Below are 20503 nucleotides of genomic sequence, written 5' to 3' on the forward strand. Positions count from 1 at the left end.
CAACATTAACTTTAAATTCAAAACAAGTTGCCTTTAAAATATTGGGAATGGAATATATAACACACATTTGAGTGAAAGTATAAAGCTAAGATTGAATTTTGGATGTGAAAAATCAATTTGAGGCAATGCATGCTATGAAACATGTTGTCTTCAGTATAGAATTTTGTTGTTGCCTATATATAACAAATGGCATACTACTCTCAGCATATGACAAATCATTAAGAATCTTTAACATGCACTTTGAAATGATGTGAAATGAGAAAGAGCCAACTGATAACAAAAATCAAGTCTTGATTTTATGTAATGGGACAAGTATTTATAGAGAGTGAACAAGTAAATAAAGTTCTCCAAAAATAAAAGAAGCAATTAACGTGCATTTCCACGAGTAAAAGTACTATTTAATGGTTGCATCACGTTTTTCATAAAGAATAGATATATCGTTTAAATAGTGAATTACGCCTTTTTCAGAAAATGCAATGTATTTTCACTAATAAACATATTAAATTACGAATCTAAAAAAAGGATTTCAAACATCTATATAATCATGTAAATCACCGGTGCTCACTTTTTTAGAAAATACTGGTTATGTACTCGTTTCATATATTCTGATGAACTTTTGGTTCATGGAGAATTGAACTAGATATTCTGATGTTACAGTGATTTTACCATGTAAAAAAAAATGTAAAAAAGGGTATCTTATGCATGTGCAAGTCAAAATAGTTTAAATGCACTTTTGATTAAAAAATTATCCTTCAAATTTGTCATAGTGAATCTTTTGATTTTTGTAATATTTAATAAACTTTAGTTGCTAGATTTAATTGAGTTGTAGAAAAAAGAAGATTTAACTAGAAACACTAGGAAGAACCTATCAATCATAAAATCCCCAAGACACAAAAACAAATAAAAAATAACAGAAATTGTTCCTCAAAAAATTTGCGTAAGATACTAAAACAAAAATAACAGAAATCAAAGAATGCACCTCTAAATGTTAGTTATCGCTAATTATTTTTTTATAATTTCCTCTAAATCTAACAACCAAAATATCATTAAATATTTATAAAATTAAAGGACTAAAATTGCTTAACGGTATATTTAAGGGACTATTTTAAACATAACTCCAAATATAGATAGGCCATTTATCGTGAATACGAGAGCAATGACTAAAAGAAATACTCGTATTAAAATGAAAAGGAAAAGGGATTTTTATTCTTATTACAGAGCGGGACTGATAGTGAAATATGCTAAAACGAGGGTGGTGAACTGACATATCTCGGTCAATCCAGTAAAGACCAGAGACACAATAAAACTAGGCCCACACTTGACTCCTTCATATCCACGTCGCGGTTCCAGAAAACAATCTAGTAGTTTCTGGGCTCACCATCGAACTTTCCCGACTCTTCGCTCTTGCTTAACAAAAGGACCTCTCCCCCTCTCCACTCTTCTTCGAACTCAAAGAATTACTTGTGAAATCTCCCTGAAACGTACACAAATCGACACCAAGCACTCGAATTTCGCCGAATCACATTGAAGGAATTGCAAATTTTCTGGTTTACTATTCGTTTATTGACGTAAGGTATGCTTGCTTCACTTGCATGTCTGGCATTTGATAATTGGTTAGCTCTGTTTCATTTCCATATTCTGCATTTTCTTTCTCGTGCTGTAATATTTGTTGATTCGCCGGCATCGCCGCTGCGGGCATTGTTTTGGATAGCATGTGTTTGATTGAATTCACTTCTTAATACGTGTTCCAGTTGATCATTCATTCAATCATGTATTAACCACGCCTTAAATCACAAACTAGTAGTTGTCGGATGTATTAACCACGCCTTAAGTCACAAACTACTAGTTTGGTTATTTTGCATTACTTGTTTGATAAGTTACAGAAAGTTCAATTAATTAGTGATCCTGTTTTTTTTTTTTCTTTTTTTTTCCCGATTAACTCCATTATTATTCTGGTGCGGATTTGCAATAGTTACATCTAGAACTGTAAAGTTGCTATTCTAGCTAGTTTTCCATCTTAATTGATCTTATGGTGTACAGTGCACTTAATTTGGAAAATAGGAGTATTACTTAACCGATTATTTGGAATGTGTGTGCTTTTGTTGCAGATTGTCTATAGGTGACTCATTATGAATCCTGAAAAATTCACCCACAAGACTAACGAGGCCCTTGCTGGGGCACACGAGCTAGCACTATCCGCAGGGCATGCTCAATTTACGCCTCTGCATATGGCTGTGGCCTTAATATCTGATCACAATGGTATTTTTCGACAAGCGATTGTCAATGCTGGTGGGAATGAAGAAGTAGCTAATTCAGTGGAGCGGGTATTGAATCAAGCGATGAAGAAGCTACCTTCTCAGACACCGGCTCCAGACGAAATCCCACCTAGCACTTCCCTTATCAAGGTGTTACGACGAGCACAATCGTCGCAGAAGTCTTGTGGTGACAGCCATTTAGCAGTGGATCAGTTGATTTTAGGACTGCTAGAAGACTCTCAAATCGGAGATCTTTTGAAAGAAGCTGGGGTGAGTGCATCAAGAGTGAAATCAGAGGTAGAGAAACTTAGAGGAAAGGAAGGAAGAAAAGTGGAAAGTGCTTCAGGGGATACCACATTCCAAGCACTCAAGACTTATGGCCGTGATCTTGTGGAACAAGCAGGAAAGCTTGATCCCGTGATTGGTAGGGATGAAGAAATTAGAAGAGTCGTTCGGATTTTATCAAGGAGGACGAAGAACAACCCGGTTCTTATTGGAGAGCCTGGTGTGGGTAAAACAGCAGTTGTTGAAGGGCTAGCACAGAGGATTGTACGTGGTGATGTTCCAAGTAATTTAGCTGATGTTAGGCTTATAGCATTGGATATGGGAGCGCTAGTTGCTGGAGCTAAGTACAGAGGTGAATTTGAAGAGAGGCTGAAGGCTGTGCTGAAAGAAGTTGAAGAAGCAGAAGGGAAAGTGATACTTTTCATTGACGAGATACATTTAGTCCTTGGTGCTGGTCGGACAGAAGGGTCTATGGATGCTGCTAATCTGTTTAAGCCAATGCTAGCCAGAGGTCAATTACGGTGTATTGGTGCAACTACACTTGAAGAGTACAGGAAGTATGTTGAGAAGGATGCTGCATTCGAGAGGCGTTTCCAGCAGGTGTATGTGGCTGAGCCTAGTGTTACTGACACTATTAGTATTCTCCGCGGGTTGAAGGAGAGGTATGAAGGGCATCATGGTGTTAAAATTCAGGACAGAGCTCTTGTGGTGGCTGCCCAGCTCTCATCTCGGTACATTACAGGTATCTATACTTTTGCTATTTTTACATAGCACCTTGTTTTGATGTCTTTTCTCCGTCAATAACTAAGCATGTATATGCACTACTTTTTCCTCGTGCATTTCATTAACTCTATAAATCAGAATGGGACTTAGATTCGGTTAAGCGAATGAAGGTGAATTTTAACCTAAAATGTTATGGTGTCGGAGCTATAGATGTATATTTGTCTGGTACTAAAATGACTTCTTGAAGCAGTAGCCAGAATTTTGATTCATTTAAGCAGGTAGGGCATGAGACTTAATTAGCATATCATTGTCTGCACTTCCTTCTGGACCTTTACCAGTGTATGAGTTGTTTTTGTGTTACAAGCTGCTCCCCATCTGGATAATGGTGGATTAAGACTTATATGATTGTCAGAAGTGTACTAAAACTTCTTGAGGATAATTAAAAATTGCTCAAATCAAATCCGTAGCTCGTTTTCCACTGTCAGTTTTTGCAAAATGCTTTTTATGTCTGTGTCGTGACAAATTAAGCAGTCAGCCAGTTAAATTTTGGCAGTTTGGCATGCAAATTGTCTTTGCTGCACATTTCAGGTGCAAAAATCACTAACCTCTTTGTATTTTCAGGTCGACATCTGCCAGATAAGGCTATTGACCTAGTTGATGAAGCTTGTGCAAATGTTAGAGTTCAGCTTGATAGTCAACCTGAGGAAATTGACAATCTCGAAAGGAAGAGAATTCAGCTAGAAGTTGAACTTCACGCTCTCGAGAAGGAAAAAGACAAAGCTAGCAAAGCACGTCTAGTAGAAGTAAGTATTATATACTACCAATGCTTTTACTGGTAATTGCTCTATTTTCTAAAAGATATGTTAAGAATTATACTGACTCGAATTATACTGACACTGGTCCAGGTGAGGAAAGAACTTGATGATTTGAGAGACAAACTCCAGCCCTTGATGATGAGGTACAAAAAAGAGAAGGAAAGGATAGATGAGCTTCGCAGGCTCAAGCAAAAGCGCGATGAGCTCATTTATGCTTTACAAGAAGCTGAAAGGAGATATGATCTGGCTAGGGCAGCAGATCTGAGATATGGGGCAATTCAAGAAGTGGAAACTGCAATAGCAAATCTTGAGAGTACCTCAGCTGAGAGTACAATGCTAACAGAGACTGTGGGTCCTGATCAGATTGCCGAAGTTGTGAGTCGCTGGACTGGTATTCCGGTCTCAAGGCTTGGGCAGAATGAGAAAGAGAAACTGATTGGTCTTGGCGATAGGTTGCACCAAAGAGTGGTCGGGCAAGATCATGCAGTTAGAGCTGTTGCTGAAGCCGTGTTAAGATCTAGAGCTGGTTTAGGAAGGCCACAGCAACCAACTGGTTCATTCCTTTTCTTGGGGCCAACTGGTGTTGGAAAGACGGAGCTCGCTAAAGCTCTTGCAGAGCAGCTCTTTGATGATGATAAACTGATGATCAGAATAGACATGTCCGAGTACATGGAACAACACTCTGTTGCCCGGCTGATTGGTGCTCCACCAGGGTAAGTTTGAATCTAATTCTTTTCTTTTAATGTCATGTCATATTATTACAGTATTCAATCACAGATTCTCATGTGTTCCACATCTGCAGTTATGTTGGGCACGATGAGGGAGGACAACTTACTGAAGCTGTTAGGAGGCGGCCTTACAGTGTTGTGCTCTTTGATGAAGTTGAGAAAGCCCATCCTACGGTGTTTAATACATTGCTTCAAGTTTTGGATGATGGAAGGTTAACAGATGGTCAAGGCCGCACAGTTGATTTCACCAACACCGTGATTATTATGACTTCAAACTTGGGAGCAGAGTATCTGTTGTCTGGATTAATGGGAAAATGTACGATGGAGACGGCTCGTGAAATGGTAATGCAGGAGGTAAATAGTCTCAAACTAGTAACTTCCCCTTTGCTGATAAAACTGGAAGAATACAGTGAAATAGTTTACCTTATTAGCTAGAATGACAACTGTTTACATGTGTGTATGCTTTGTGATAGGTGCGAAAGCAGTTTAAGCCCGAGCTCCTGAATCGGCTGGATGAGATTGTTGTGTTTGATCCCCTGTCCCACGAGCAGTTGAGGCAAGTATGCCGCTACCAGATGAAAGACGTTGCACTACGGCTGGCTGAGAGGGGTATTGCATTGGGTGTTACTGAGGCAGCTCTAGATGTCATACTCTCAGAGAGTTATGACCCGGTAAGTGTTATATCTTGTAATCTAGTCCAATATTTTAGGATTATTTTGCGAACTTGTACTTATTGTGGTGATCATGGCATTCAGGTTTATGGTGCAAGACCTATTAGGAGATGGTTGGAGAGGAAGGTGGTGACCGAGCTATCCAAGATGCTTGTGAAGGAGGAGATTGATGAGAACTCAACGGTTTACATAGATGCTGGTGTCGGCAGGAAAGATCTAACCTACAGGGTGGAGAAGAATGGAGGTCTTGTGAATGCTGCCACCGGGCAAAAATCTGATATATTGATTCAGCTTCCTAATGGTCCCAGGAGTGATGCTGTCCAAGCAGTCAAGAAAATGAGGATTGAAGAAATTGAAGAAGACGAAATGGAAGATTGAAGAAGTTGAAAATTCATCAAAAAAGATGAAACAGAGACTACTAACATTGCAATAGCTTCAACTTTGAGGATACTACTTGTGTATGTGTTGATTTTAGGAACGTATTTTTGTTGTCTTACAGGGTCTGAAACAGGGTTTTATCCTCCGCTGCTATCATGTAATTGCAAATTTTTTAGTTGTGGTCTTTCTTAATGTACTCACTTCGGTGAAAAATGTACTATGGTTGGCAAGTTAATAAATAATAGAATTACTTTTGCGATAATCTGGTTTGTCATCGGTCAACTGCCAAATTCGACTTTGTAGACCATATTCTTAGTGCTGATTGTGTAATTTGACAGCAAGAAATTAATAAGATTTTGCGTGGAAAGACTGCTAATATACAAATGGACATAGGCTAAATGGGTAAAGCTTATAGCTAAAGTCTTAGCTAGTGAACTTTCGGCTAGTTTAGCCGTCCATAGCATGACACACATCCTTTTCTAAAGGATCTGGAGATGTTAGACAGCAATGAATTCGTTTTCAAAAAAGTAAATAAAATAAAATGAAACATCAATAGTCAAGCGCACTATTTCGACTCCGGGATTATTATTTTTGGTTTTAAGAAGTTTTGTAGAGTGTTATAACTTCTCATCCTTTTCGTATAATTTTGGTGACATTATGATATATGTGAAACTACTATATCACGAAATTTGTAAGCTTTATTAGAAGGGTAATTATCAGTAATTTTTATTTGATAAGAGTAGAAATCTAGAATAAATAACAAATAATTTGTTATAGTAACATATTAAATTATATTAATAGTGTGAAATATTTCAGACCTGAATTGAAAATCATCACGTTTTAGGAAAGTTTCCTAAATTAGTTACAGAAAGCAAAAGCATACGATAGATTCTGAATGGGAAGTCCTACTAGTTCCACTAAAAGCACGTGAATGCAAACTCCACTGATTCTGCCAAGTGGCTATATATATATGTACACGGCATTCTTTTGTCTTTTCCTCACTCCACATTAATTTATTTCCCGTCCAAATAAGTACCAAGCTTTCAATTTCCTAATTCTTCCTCCATCATCAACACAACAACCCATCGATCTCCTCTCCCGCGATTGCTTCCATTTCACGTCAACTCTAGGTTTTCGAATTTCGATTCAATCTCATCTTCAACTTCTCAAAATGCCTTAAATTCTCTGTTTTTTCACTTCTAATGTCGAATCTTAGCGGAACATACTCCATCACTAAAGCCGGTCCGGTCCGAGCCACCGGTTTAGATCACTTCATATTCCGGTTTTCCAGCTCCACAACTGCGTGCCATGGATTCTGGCACGATACGGCGCTGGTATTACCCTCGGCTTTGTTCATAGTGTACTTAGGGTTTCATGCTAGGAGCAACCTTAAGAAGCTCAATCACCGTCGATCGTCTATTATGATCGGATACTATGGACTTCTGTGGTTTGCTGCTCTTTTAAATCTAGCTTGGTGCTTTCTTCAGGTAATTTTATCATTTTCACTTCCGTTAGCTTGACGGTAAATATTTCCATGTTATATTACTCTTCTTAATTTATTCAATTTCGAGATATTTTAATGACTTGTGGTCCTGTGGAGTTGTACTTTTATGTAGTTTACAGATACGTACATCTTATTTCCTGAAAACTGTTAACTCATTGTATCATGTTGGAATTGAGACCTAAAATTAGATACTTTAACCTTCTCTACGGTGATACTGCAAAAGTTGGCATTGCTTGTCCAGCTCGAGCCATTAAGGAGAGCTGAGGGAGAGGAGTAGCTCCATAAGCTGGGATCCCTTGCTATTGTTATTGGTTGGCTGGCGGAGGGTGCTTGGGATGACTGAGTATTTGGAACCCTTTATTCTTTATGGAAAGGAGGGAGATTTTCCTTTTTGATAGGTTTCTTGTTGATAAACATTATGTTTTCTTATCGCGATTGATCTTTTTTCTGGTTTGCCTTCAGCGGATTGTAGGTTTGAAGCAAATTGAGGAAGAGATTACCAGAATGCAGTCACTCCATGATTATTATTATTTTTTTTTTTGGTGGTGGTGGTGGTGGGGGGTGGGGGGGGGAGTTGGTAAAGGAGCTGAACTGTGGTATATCCTGACACATTTATTCGATTTATCATCTTATAATAATGAGAAGGAAGTATTACACATTCAAGGGCAGCCAGAGGGTTAAGCCACTAAAGTGGTGGTTTTAGGCGCCGCAATTTTGGGGGCCCCAATTTTTGTTTTCCAATTCTTTTTTGATGTCCGATATTTAATTTGGGACATTGATTAATTCAAATTCGTACCGTGTAAAATCCATTAAAGTGGGAACTGTTCCTTATAAGGGATCTTTTTCGTTCCCAATACTGAAACCGAATACTTCTGATGAAAGAAGGAGATATGCTATCCATCCCACCACAACTCTTCTCGTGAGACCCCAAATCTTTTGAAGAAAATATTAAGTATTTCAAAGTAGACAAGTAAAATATTTTATATAAAAAAAAGGATTACATTAATCATTAGAAAATATGTAATACACTTTTAAACTCTATTTTTTCCCTCAGGTTTTCATCATTGCAACAAGTATATTGAAACATCAAAAAATTCTTTTTATACAAAGTTATCAACTTCTTGAATCATGTTCTATTACTTAAGATAATATTGCACATGAGAGATTAAATGGTTTATGCGAAAATTTTTAAGTAATTTTATTCTCAAAAAGCTAGAAAAATATACTTCAACTAAAAATATATATGATTTTTTTAAAAGGGCCTCACATTAAAGTTTGGCTTTAGGCCACCAAACTTATTGAGCCGCCCCTGTACACATTGACTCTAGATTTTTGACTCATCAATTCTTATGATGCTACCGATTTGCACCTCAAGGGTGTAGCATATCAGTAGTTGGAATGAAGACCATGGAAGGTCGGAGTTTCAATCCCAGTCGAGGCAAAAATGTTTCCTTGGTGGGAAGATTTGCCTGGTAACTGCATTGGCGGAAGGATGCTAGTACATGGTGAATAGTCAAGGTGTGCACAAGTTGGATGGACACCATCGTTATAAAAGAAAATGATGCTCTTGGCTTGCAAATAGAGTATTATTACCATTGTGGTTGCTGAAGATAGAGTAGAAATGAAAATTAAGAGGGAATATGGATATCTAGATAAACAGGGTGATCAAAGCATGACTTAATCTGATCTTTGTGCTATTGTTGTAGTAAAAGACTAGAAAATAATATTTAATGAACTCTGATTAGCATCATATGCTTAAAAGAATTGTGCTTGATTATTATGGTCAATCTTTTCTTGAGTTTGTTATGGAATGTGATTGAAAGTTTGTCGTTTCTTGAGTGGTTATGTGGGCTTGTTTGCTGTAAAAATTACTTGAAGGAAAGGGGTCTGTGTTCTGGAACCTATCTTACCTTCTGTGTTAGTGCTGTTATGGTCTATGTATATTATTGTAGTCTTAAACAATAACCTTTATCCACACTGCTGTCCTTAAGTGTTATTGCTTCACCCATCCAAATTCTGCCAAAGCAGGTGTGGCAGTGCACTCCAGGAAAGCAGGTGGCTTGGAATCTTCTGTCATTGTTTGCGACGTCAGCAATGCTATTTCTGGAGATTAGCATAGTGGCATTCTTACTTCAGGACAATTACGCGAGCTGTTTGGAAACTTTAGCACGTACGTTCATGGTTTCAGGCCTTTTTGTCGGGGCAGATTTATTGTTAAAGGTAAAGATTTCTTCATTTTGTTTCTTTGTCTTCTGACTAACAAAGACAGTTTACTTGGTGAATGCACCGATGATTGCAACCCAGTAACAGAAAACCTGTTTTCCAGCCTGAGCATAAACTTTATCACAAATTGGCCCCTATCCAACGAATTAAAGGAACCCATTAAACTAAGTTTGCCGATAAGTGGAATCTACACAGAAGAAAGACCCAGTATTCAGCACCGGCTATGTGGTTAAATTTATTGAAGTGTAATTCTGGTGAAACTTTGGCGCATAGGTCTATTTATTTCCATTCAAATATTCACTTTCTTGCTATAATGTTTCTCCTTCTTGACTGAATTTCCATGAATTTTCCTTTTGTACGGGAGCATAGATGAAGCAAATGATAGTGTTGCAGAAATCGCGTAGTTTCCCATCAGTTGCTGTCCTTGTTTTCATCTTAAGCTTAATTGAAAAGAATGTGGACAAACCCTCACAATGTTGGGCGCTATAGTACCGATTCAAAAAGTAAATATTGGGCGCTATAGTGTCCCGTTTTAAATTCCAAATGGCCAATAGTGAGAACGCAAATTAAATGGTGGTATATTACATGGTAAAAGAATACTGAGGGAGAATGCTCTTATATTGTAGCGAGAAGATTGCTGAGTCTGTTGCCTTGTATATCTTGTAGAGCTTGATTGGTTGGTTTGAGTTTCTTACACTTGCAACCAGGACAGGATCAAGATCTTGTGCTTTAACAAGCCATGCTAAACATGTAATTGCATTTCATTGGAAGCCTTTGGTGCTCCAACGACACACTAAAATGATTTATCTCAATGTGATGTGTTCCGCTCCTTGTTCGATTCCCTGAATTTAAGGGATGCCTCATTTTGTCTGTTGTTGCAAAGCTTCTCTTGAAACAAGAGAAATCAGTCTTCAAAAGGTAAGTGTATATGAACAGCGACATCCATCCAGGAACAGAGAATTTTTAGCCCATCATGATTGTTAAAGGTAGGATACACATTAATGTTGTTGTGCTTTTGGGACATGGGACATGGTAGCAAAACTTACCCCACTAAATAATGCAGCTGGGAGAGAAGGGGTGGGATCAGTAATTAATGCGTGCCCAACTTGGATATTTGTCGAGATTACTGAGTATATTGTTTGCTAATAAGCACTGGGACATGGGTATATTGTTTACCCATAAAAAACCTGGTTCTGTTTAATAGGAAGCAAGAAGTGAAAAACGTTCGTGACCCAGAGTTGTTGCTACTTTTTCAGAACCACATTCGTTTTTTTTAAAGATGCGACAGAACCACGTTCATTAATATATGTGGAAGCTCTTATATGCCTTTCTTTTCATTTCGTCAGGTAGTTTTTATGTTTGGATTTGGAGTTCCACTTTTCCATGACGTGGAAATAGCTCATAGGGGGAAGTGGGGTGTCTGGTTCACCCACAAACTTCTTCTTACTGGAGCGTATGGCTACATATTATTTGTGCATTTCTCAAAGTGGAGAGATAAGCTGCCTCGTAAGTCAGATGTTTTATTCCTCTTCTCCTATTCCATTTTCCCTGTCCAACACCTCGTATTAACATACAGTGTTTTCCATTATATGCAGCACGACCAGCCTTTTACAATTATGTCATTGTCATGTTTGCAACAACTGCTGTAGTGTTATTTGCCTGTGGGCTTGCAGGCATTAAGGCTGACTTTGGACTTTGGTAGAGACAAATTTGTTTCCAACACCTATACTCTTCCAAATTAATAGTCTTTTCAACTCAATTGACATTTGCAAATCGTTTGACTTTGCAGGTTGTATAATTTGGCAGTAGTTTGCTATCACTCCCTTTATCTTCCTTTTCTTTATGTAACGTTCCTAGCTGATTTTTTCAAGGTAATTACCCAAGTTAGGTCTTTGACTAATTAATTATTTGTTGGGCGCAATTGCAAGCGTTCTCTCATTTCTGTCGTCACAATTGCAGGAGGAAGATTGGCTTCTGGACAGCGCTTACTACTCAGAGATGAAAGATGCAGGATTTTTTGATGCTGACTGGGAGTAAGCTTGTAAAACTGGTAGACAAATAAGTTATTCCACTGTGTAACTGTAAATATTAACTGGAAGGTATTGCAACAAACAAAACCAATGTTTAATTTAAGTCACTAGTGAATAATCTGCTCTTTGCAAAGACATGAACATTAGTGAATACACGAAATTAACTGTTTTGTAATTTAGAGGGTGTTTGGATTGGCTTTTAAGTTGGTCAAATTAGCTTTTAAGCTCCTTTTAGCTTTTTTCAGTGTTTGGCAAAGGCAAAAAATGCTTAAAATAAGTTTAAAAATGCTTAAAACAAGCTAAAAGCAATAAGTTCGGCAACCCCAACGTACTGCTTTTTGGCTTAAAAGTTATTTCTGCTGAAAAGCTACTTTTTTAAGCCAATCTAAACGGGCTCTTAGTCAGTCCCTCTAACTCTTTGATAGACATCTTTCGGTTATGGATCTCACCCGATGAAAAAGTTCCAATGCTTGCAGATTTTCATGTGGCACCCAATTTTGTGCTACTCATTGAATTTGTATCCACTTTTAAAAAAAAAGTTTAACTGATACCCAATTTTTGGATAACTTCAAATACATACATTTTTGTTTTCTTCTTCTTTGTGCTTAAAGTTTCTTCTTCTTCTTAGTTGAAAACGAGTTTGTTAAATTTGTTGTTGTTTTGACAATTTGATGATTGTGATTTGTTCTTTATGATGAAAGTTATGTTTCAAATTTGAGGTTATTTGGAGTAGATTTGAGCATTGAATTGTTTGAAATTCGAAGAAAAACTTAAGATTTAAAATCTGAAGTTGCATTTGGAAGATAGAAGAACTTCAGATTTGATGTCTGAAGTTGCATTGAAGAGATTGAACTACTTCAAAATCGAATTTATGAAGTTGTATTGAAGAGATTGAACTCTTTCAGATTTAATTTCTAAAGTTGTATTGAAAATATTGAAGTACTTTAGATCTGAGCGTTACACTTTGTAAAATTTTATTTCTTTATCTCCCCATTAATCGTATGTTTTAACAATAGGAACATAATTTTCCTTCTATGGAGCCGGATGTGAGCTTATCGCCTACTGATCTTACTCAAAAAGAGTCGATGGGAGTATACGAGCTTGATGAATGCAGAGCGCATCCTAAAGAATAGAATCAACCTCCTTTTACTTTCTGAATAATAAAGCCTTTGACCTTTGTATTCGTTTGCCAAATCTTGTTTAGTTCGATCCAAGCTCGGTTTTGTCTGAATCTTCGTGGAAGAAGAAGAAGTGGTTCACCAGCCACTACATCTGTAGATCCCACCAGTCAGGTATACTACGAAGAATGGCATGGATCGGGATCATTCTGTAATATTTCAGTGGTTGCCGCAAGGAATGACGTCATAGCTCCTGCAAAAATAATAATAATCAAAGCCGTAGGTGGGTATTCAAATAAAGAGGAGCACCTTGCTATCATGAAAACGCTAGTTGTTGCCATAGTAGCTGCATGAATCAAAACGGATACTTGAGTGGGACCCTCCATAGCATCAGGTGACCAAGTAAGTGATCCTATATGTGCAGATTTCTAAAGGGATGAAAGCCCGACGAAAACCTATGCTGCAACAAGAAAAAAAGTACGTTGAGTGTAAGCACGTGATTTTTGACCCTCCCCTAGAATTTTCACATTTTTAGCATGAATATGTGAAATTGGGTCCAATATAGCTATTTTAACTATTTTTACTTTATTTCGTTGCAAAAGAAAATTTCAAAAATATATATATAAATTTTAGTTTATGTATCTCTCATAAACTTGAAAAATACAAAAATTGTACTTTATTTTGGTACTTTATATAAATTCGAAAATTACAAAAAAAAATATAGTTCTATTAATGTTTGCAGTCATTATAATTTTGAAAAATACAAAAATATTACTTCATATTTTTACCTTTATTAAAGAACGAAAATTACAAAAAAAGTAGTTTTATTAATATCCTATAGTCATTTTAACTTTAAAAAATACAAAAAATATTACCTCATATTTTATCTTAATATTTAAAACGAAAATTACAAAAAAAAAATAGTTTCATTAATATTTTGTAGCTATTTTAAACCTTGAAAAATATTTAAAAAGATATAGTTTTGTTTAAATACTAGTCTTATTTTTGGTAGTTATTTTGCTTACATGGGACTAGTTAAGCAACGTGTTCCTATTTCTCGGGTCCGGGTAAAAGAATAATATTCGGGTTTAAACTACCCGGTTTTAGGCCTAATTTTTGGATCTAGCCCATAATAAACCGTGTCCAGGACACGTGGGGAACCCCACCACGCGTGGGGGACATATGCCTCGAACCCCACCACGCATGGGGCTCATTTTCATGGGCATTGTATTACAAAAATACGGACAAAACACATTTTTAAAGGAGGACTTTTGGGATTTTTGAAGGGGGAAGTACTGTATATCTTCTTAGGCTACGGGACGACCACTGTTGAATCTTCTTCTTCAAGAAGAAGAAGAAGCAAACACCCAGAAAACCCTACCAAAATCCACGACCAAACCCCACGCCCCCCAGCGAAAACCACCACCAAACGAGCCCGTCTCCTCCCAAACTCCGTCGCAACCCAACTCCCTCCAGCTTCTCCGTCGACCCACTGTCGTCCAAACCCTCCGTCTCACCACCTCCATTAACGCCGGCACCCTCACATCCAAAACCTTCAACCAACCCACCTGCTCCGACGACACCATCTCCCTCGTCGTCTCGCAACCAGTCCGTCGACCACTGCCCGACGACCAAACAACCAGTCGCACCTCCACGCACCTCCATCAACGACCAAACAGCCCCTCCTCCAGCTCCACCATCATCGACAGACCACCATCCTCACCTTCCCAGAAACCCCATAACCCTCGCTGCTTCACTCGTCAAAAACCAGTCACGACCCAACGACGCCGGAACCACCACGTCCAAACCCACCTTGAGACCACCACCAGTGACGAACACCCCACAACGCCATAACCTCCACTCTCTCACGTCCGAGCTCCAGCCATTAACCACTGCTCAAACAACCCACCCTACTGTCGCAACTAACGCCCTCGTCATTTTCCAGTCGACAACCATCACCCCGTCACTATTAAACACTGCCCGTCGACCACCACAATCGTCGACTAAACAGTCCGTCAGCTTCACGCCACTAGTTGAGCCGGAGTTCATGGAGGTGAGCTGCTCGACCTTGTGTTGAGGTCGAGTTCCAGTCCAAGGTCCAAAGGTTGAGTCGAGGTCCGGTACGTCGAGGCGCTGTCCGAGGTTCCGTCGTTGTTCTTCGTTCAGAAAGGTCCGGCTTAAGTTCCGTCGGAATCGTGTTTGTCGCTCTGAGTTTGTCGAGGTGCAAAGGTTAGTAAACCTCGATGTATTAGATAAATAAACTTACGTTGAATGTTTGAGATGCAATATAAAAATTGGTATGGAAATTTTCTGCCTATGTTTCATTGTCTGCATTTTGGTTCATTTTCATGTTATGTTATTCTTGTTTCTTTGATGTCGTTTAATTAAGTTGGATTAGTCGTTCTATGACACAAGTTTGACGTTAATCTGTTCGTCCTTTCCTTCGGTCAGGTCATTCGAAAAAATAGTATTAGTGCATGTTGTTACTACTACCGAAACACTCATTTACTAAACTCCTTTTATTAAACTTTTAACAAGTCATGGGATTTTAGTTGTAAAGAGGCCGTAAGTTTCAGTATTGTTAAAGACATAAAAATGGCATCCTTTTAAAAAATATAAAAAAATAAAAAATATAATAGTAATAATAAAGAATAAAATGAGACGAGCCTCGCCGAATAAAAGGGACAAATTGCGGGGCCCTCACAAAATATATGTATTAAATACTTAGATTCCGGGATGGGCCGTTTAACAAATTTCACGGCCCTCCCCAAAAATAATAATGCGCTAGTTGCTTTAGGCGCGCCTTTAATAATGTTATCTCCCTAAACTCGGGTGCACATTTATGTGACCCAAATCCAAATCTCAACGGAGTCGAAATGTGTCTCTAGTCACGGGCGCATTGATTGTGGCGTGGCCCGAGATGCATTTCCATGACGTTGCAAATTCCTTTTAAAAATAAGAATGAGATGAGCCTCGCCGAATAAAAATACAAATTGCGGGGCCCTCAGTAAATACTTGTTTTAAATTACTTAGAATTCAGGAGGGCCGCTTAGTGAATTTCGTGGCCTTCCCAAAATAATAACGCGATAGTCTCTTTAGGCGCGTGTTTAATAATTTACTTTCTTAAGCTCGGGTGTGCATTTCATGCGACCCAAATCCGATCCCAAAACATCAAATAAAATGTGTTCCGGATTATGGGTGCATTTCATGTGACGTAGTCCAAAGACGTGTTTTAAATGATGTTCACATTTCTTTTAAAAACAATAATAGTAAAGCGGTTAAAAGATAAATTTGCACATAAGTTCATATTGTATTAAAAATCAGATAAATAAGCCAAATATAACAGTTGAGCGACCGTGCTAGAACCACGGAACTCGGGAATGCCTAACACCTTCTCCCGGGTTAACAGAATTCCTTATCCGGATTTCTGGTACGCAGACTATAATATAGAGTCATTATTTTCCTCGATTCGGGATTAAAATTGGTGACTTGGGACACCCTAAATCTCCCAAGTGGCGACTCTGAAATAAATAAATAAATCCCGTTTCGATTGTCCTTTAATTGGAAAAACTCCCCTGCCCCCTCTCGGGTACGGAAAAAGGAGGTGTGACAGCTCTGGCGACTCTGCTGGGGAAGATACACCCAGAACCACTGGTTCAGGGTTAAGAATTCGAGCTTAGAATAATTGTTATTATTTGGCTTTATTTATTATCTGATTATTACATGTTTTGAGCCTAATGTGCTAAATGCTGCTTTTACCGCTTTGATATTATTTGAACTGTATATAAACTGTGCCGAAACCTTTCTCTTCTTACCTCCGGGGATGTGCTTACTGGTTGAGACTCCCTATTCTGTTAGTGTCATACCCTAAATAAAAGAGGCTCGGAAAGTTTCTAAGCCGGCTGGCCTTTTGGTTCCCGGAAAGGAGCTCCTTCCTCAGCTCGAGTTGTCCGCTCGGGTACACTGTCTAGAACACCGACCCAGGTTTTTGAACCTAGTATAACAAAGCCACATGCCGGATCCCTAGTAGGAACGTTTATTTGCATCATGTGCATTTGACTTAGGGGACTCAACATAGGGGTTGGGTCCGTCTAGGACAAGCAACCTGAAAATAATAGACAATCTTTCGGCATCCTATGTGCTACATGTTGTATTTAGTCAAGGGCGTATGGGTCATTTGGTCATTTCCAGCATGATGTTATTTTAATCAAAGCATGGGGAACATTTGTGGAATCCAAGAAGCCTTGGAATTCCCTATGTCCCCCACGCTTGCTTTTTGGGAAAGCACATGGGGAACATTTGTGGAATCCAAGAAGTCTTGGAATTCCCATATATCCCCCACGCTTCATATGTTGGGAAAAGCGCATGGGGAGCATTTGCGGAATCCAAGAAGTCTTGGAAATCGTTATGTCTCCCACGCCACATTTTTGAAAGAAATAATAAATATAAAAAATAAAATTACAAATAAAACAAAGCATGAAAATTCAAAAAGATTTTGTATGTTTTCATTATTTTCCACAGATTAAAAAAAATCGTGAAAAAGAGGAGAAAACATGACAGTGTAGAGATATAACTACTTATTTTTAGAGAAAAATCAATGTCCGAGTAGTATCAAAACTCTGCCGAAATTTTGAGAAAATGAAAATGAATGTCTTATTAGTTTGTTATATTAAAAGCAAAGGAAAAATAGAGAAAAAATCATCATTGTTCTGTCTTGTTTTTAAAAAATATAGAAAAGAAAATAGTTTGTTTTGCCATAAAAATGAAAAGAAAAAAAAAAGGTTTTGTTTTAAAATGGGTTTTTATTTATTTATCTGTTTATGAAAATGTCAAAATAAAAATAAAAATAATAAAATAAAAAGAGTTGGGCGTTGAAAGTAGTTTTACTATTTGTTGCAAATATATATATATATATATATATATATATATATATATATATATATATATATATAAAAAATCCAAAAAGTTTTTCCTTATTTCCAAAATATGTATATATATATCTTTATCTGTTGCAAGAACATTTGTCTTACCAAAAGTTTTTAGAATCCCAATTTTCAAAACAAATAATCCCAAAATATTTTCCATTATTGACTTCTTTAGAAAGTCTTTCTAGTTGTTTCTTTAAAAAAATAAAAAAAAATAAAAAATATATAATATAAAAAAAACAAAAAAACAAATCCGAAAATATTTTGATTCTTCTTTCAAAAATTGAAAAGAAAATTCAAAATTCAAAAAAAAAACATTTTTAGAAGCATTTCTTATATTAAAGGTAAAATTCCGAAAAATATTTTCTTCTTTTCTTTAGAATAAAAAAAAACGAAAATTCAAAAAATATTAGTCTTTCTTTTAAAAAGAAAATCAATCAAAAAATAATATTTCCTTGCTTCTTTTAAAGTAGTTCCTTTAAACGAAAATTCAAAAAAAAGTTAGTTCATCTGCTTATTATTATTTGCCTACTTATTCTTATTTGCCCGAACTACGCGGGTTTGATTCTCACCGGATGTGAGATACGTAGGCAACCCTCATCGGGTCCAACCCCACCTTTTTTGCTAAAAAGCCAAAAACAAATAATAATAATAAAAAAAAACATGTCAAGTTTTTATTCATAAATAAGTCGGGTGATGTCCAACTTCCCCTTTTACAAAAAAATAAATAATAATAATAGCAAAAATATATATGTCAAAGTTCATAAAGAAGTCGGGTGACGCTGCTTTATCAAGACATAGCCGAATGTTCCCGAAAGGGACGCCGGAAGGCTGACTTTGCATAAACAGCCACTTTTGGGTCATTTTTAAGACTTGGTCCAGTTGACCCCCACAACCTTAAAAATCTTCGTCCCCGAGACGTTGAAAGGCCGTGTTTGCAATATTGACTTTTCTAATTTGAAAAACGATGAAAAAAAAGTTATAAATAAGTCAGGTGATGCTGTTTTGTCATAGATAACCGAATGTTCCCGAAAGGGACGCCGAAAGGTTGACTTTGCATAAATAGCCACCTTCGGGTCATGCTTAGAATTTTTGGTCCAAGTTGACCCACACAGCCTTATAAATCTTCGTCCCCGAGGCGCTGAAGGGCCGTGTTTACAACGCCAAGTCTTTTATTGTAATTTGAAAAGAAAAAAATCAAAGAGTCAGCGGTCATGTGAATACCATCTTTTGTCATAATAAGCCGAGCCAGCTTCGGCCGCATCTTAAACCGTTCTTGCCGAAATAGCCTTAGAGTATCTTTCAGTTGTCGAAAGGTTATTTTCGTAAAAGAATGGACAAGTTTGTAAAGTGTCGAAATAATCCTCCCCGGCCTCAAAATTCATGTGAAATTTGGAAGGGGCCACATTTGCAAAAAATAACCGTTTGGTTGCGCATTTGTCGAACAGAGAAAGGGAGCTAGCCTTTTGTTTGTGAAGTTTGTAAACCTTTTGATTAAAATAGGCGGGTTGTTTGATTTTCAAGTTTGCAGGTCATCTATAAACCTTTGAAACCCAGTTTGTTTCAATATGAAAATTGAAAAAATGTTCATTATTGTTTATCTTTTATTGGTCCGAACTACGCAAGGTCTGATTCATGCGGGGTCATGATACGTAGGCAATCTCCATAAGATTCGACCACAATGAAAATGAAAAAATGAAAAGAAAAAACAATGAAAAATGAAATGAAAAAATGAAAAGAAAAAAGAGAATGAAAAAGAAAAAGAAAAAAATGAAAAGAGCAAAATGAAAAAAAAAAGAAAAGAAAAAAAAGGGAAAAAAACATCGAAAAAGAAAAAGAAAAAAAGATGTTGTCAATAATGAGGACCGACTGAGTCCATTCTAACCTGTTTGTTTTGAAGATAAGTTAAGGTGGTTGGTTTGTGGTAAGCCGGGCAATGACACCCAGAATCCTTTACTTGCACATCATGGTGCGCACTTTGCTGGGATCAGGCCGATAACAGAAGCACTCAAATCCTATTGGGAATTTGCTGACAGAGGACGATGATATTGAAGCTGGTAATAGTCTTGGCAGTATTGATGCGAAGCTCAAGTGGCTAAGATGCCAGTTTTGATAAAGTGGGAGGACGCTCCGTTCCTTGGTTAACAAGAAAGAGGCATTTGGTGGCTTATTTTGTTGTCATTTCTTTTGTTCGGATTATTAGATTTGTAATTCGGATTTTGTCCTGTGTCAAACCTTCTTATCTTTCCATTTGGTCATAGCAGTTTGTTTAGGATTTTGTTCTGGTTTGTTTGTTTGTTTTGTTATTCAAACCATTTCACCGGTCTAAGGCAAAATCCGGTCTTTTGTTAGTTCCAGTCGTCTTTTGTTTAGTCCTTTTATCATTTCGTTCAATGCCGATTCTAGGGACATGACATGCGCACCCAGTTTGGGCCTAATCTCTAAAGTTGATCATAAAACCCCGGAAAGGCGATCAGACCATTTAAAGAAAATAAGGACGGTTTGAAATTATTCAGAGCTCGAGTCATGTGGAACTGGGGCAAGTTAAGCACAAAGAAAACCGTTAAAGAAAGATTCGCCTAAATTGGCATGAGGGTCGTCCATAATAATGATAATGAGAGTGTCGCCCAACGGTGCTTTAGAAATGACAAAGGAAAAATAAAACGTTTAACATAATTGTCAAGTCCAGCACCATCAGAAGAGACTACAAATTTAAAGTGTGTTGTTTGCACTTGGCATGTTTTGAAGACTGAAATGACGAAGGCATTTTGTTCTGCTACCTAAACACTTTATCCTTCGTTACCCCTTTTGAGCCTTATTTATTTTTCTTTCATACCCCTCGTTCGGA

General features: G+C 37.4%; 2 protein-coding genes across 3 annotated transcripts; both read left to right on the plus strand.

The window, feature by feature from the left end:
• Positions 1 to 1360: 1360 nt before the first annotated feature.
• LOC104239498 (chaperone protein ClpB1-like) lies at positions 1361 to 6117 on the plus strand. Of its 2 annotated transcripts, none has more exons than XM_009794138.2 (7): positions 1361 to 1573; positions 2109 to 3282; positions 3885 to 4066; positions 4169 to 4791; positions 4881 to 5160; positions 5280 to 5477; positions 5562 to 6117. In XM_009794138.2, exons 2-7 carry the CDS (start codon positions 2130 to 2132, stop codon positions 5853 to 5855), a joined length of 2730 nt encoding a protein of 909 aa, XP_009792440.1. In that variant the 5' UTR covers positions 1361 to 1573; positions 2109 to 2129; the 3' UTR covers positions 5856 to 6117. The 2 variants fall into 2 exon arrangements, with proteins under 2 accessions (XP_009792440.1, XP_070003879.1); XM_070147778.1 differs by having other exon boundaries at positions 1361 to 1568.
• A 736-nt stretch (positions 6118 to 6853) lies between these two features.
• LOC104239497 (protein CANDIDATE G-PROTEIN COUPLED RECEPTOR 2-like) lies at positions 6854 to 11787 on the plus strand. Its single transcript, XM_009794137.2, has 6 exons — positions 6854 to 7342; positions 9388 to 9579; positions 10929 to 11088; positions 11178 to 11280; positions 11372 to 11453; positions 11542 to 11787. Exons 1-6 carry the CDS (start codon positions 7058 to 7060, stop codon positions 11617 to 11619), a joined length of 900 nt encoding a protein of 299 aa, XP_009792439.1. The 5' UTR covers positions 6854 to 7057; the 3' UTR covers positions 11620 to 11787.
• Positions 11788 to 20503: the final 8716 nt, after the last annotated feature.

The sequence above is a fragment of the Nicotiana sylvestris genome, chromosome 6 (assembly GCF_000393655.2).
Source record: "Nicotiana sylvestris chromosome 6, ASM39365v2, whole genome shotgun sequence".
In the NCBI taxonomy this organism is placed as follows: domain Eukaryota; kingdom Viridiplantae; phylum Streptophyta; class Magnoliopsida; order Solanales; family Solanaceae; genus Nicotiana; species Nicotiana sylvestris.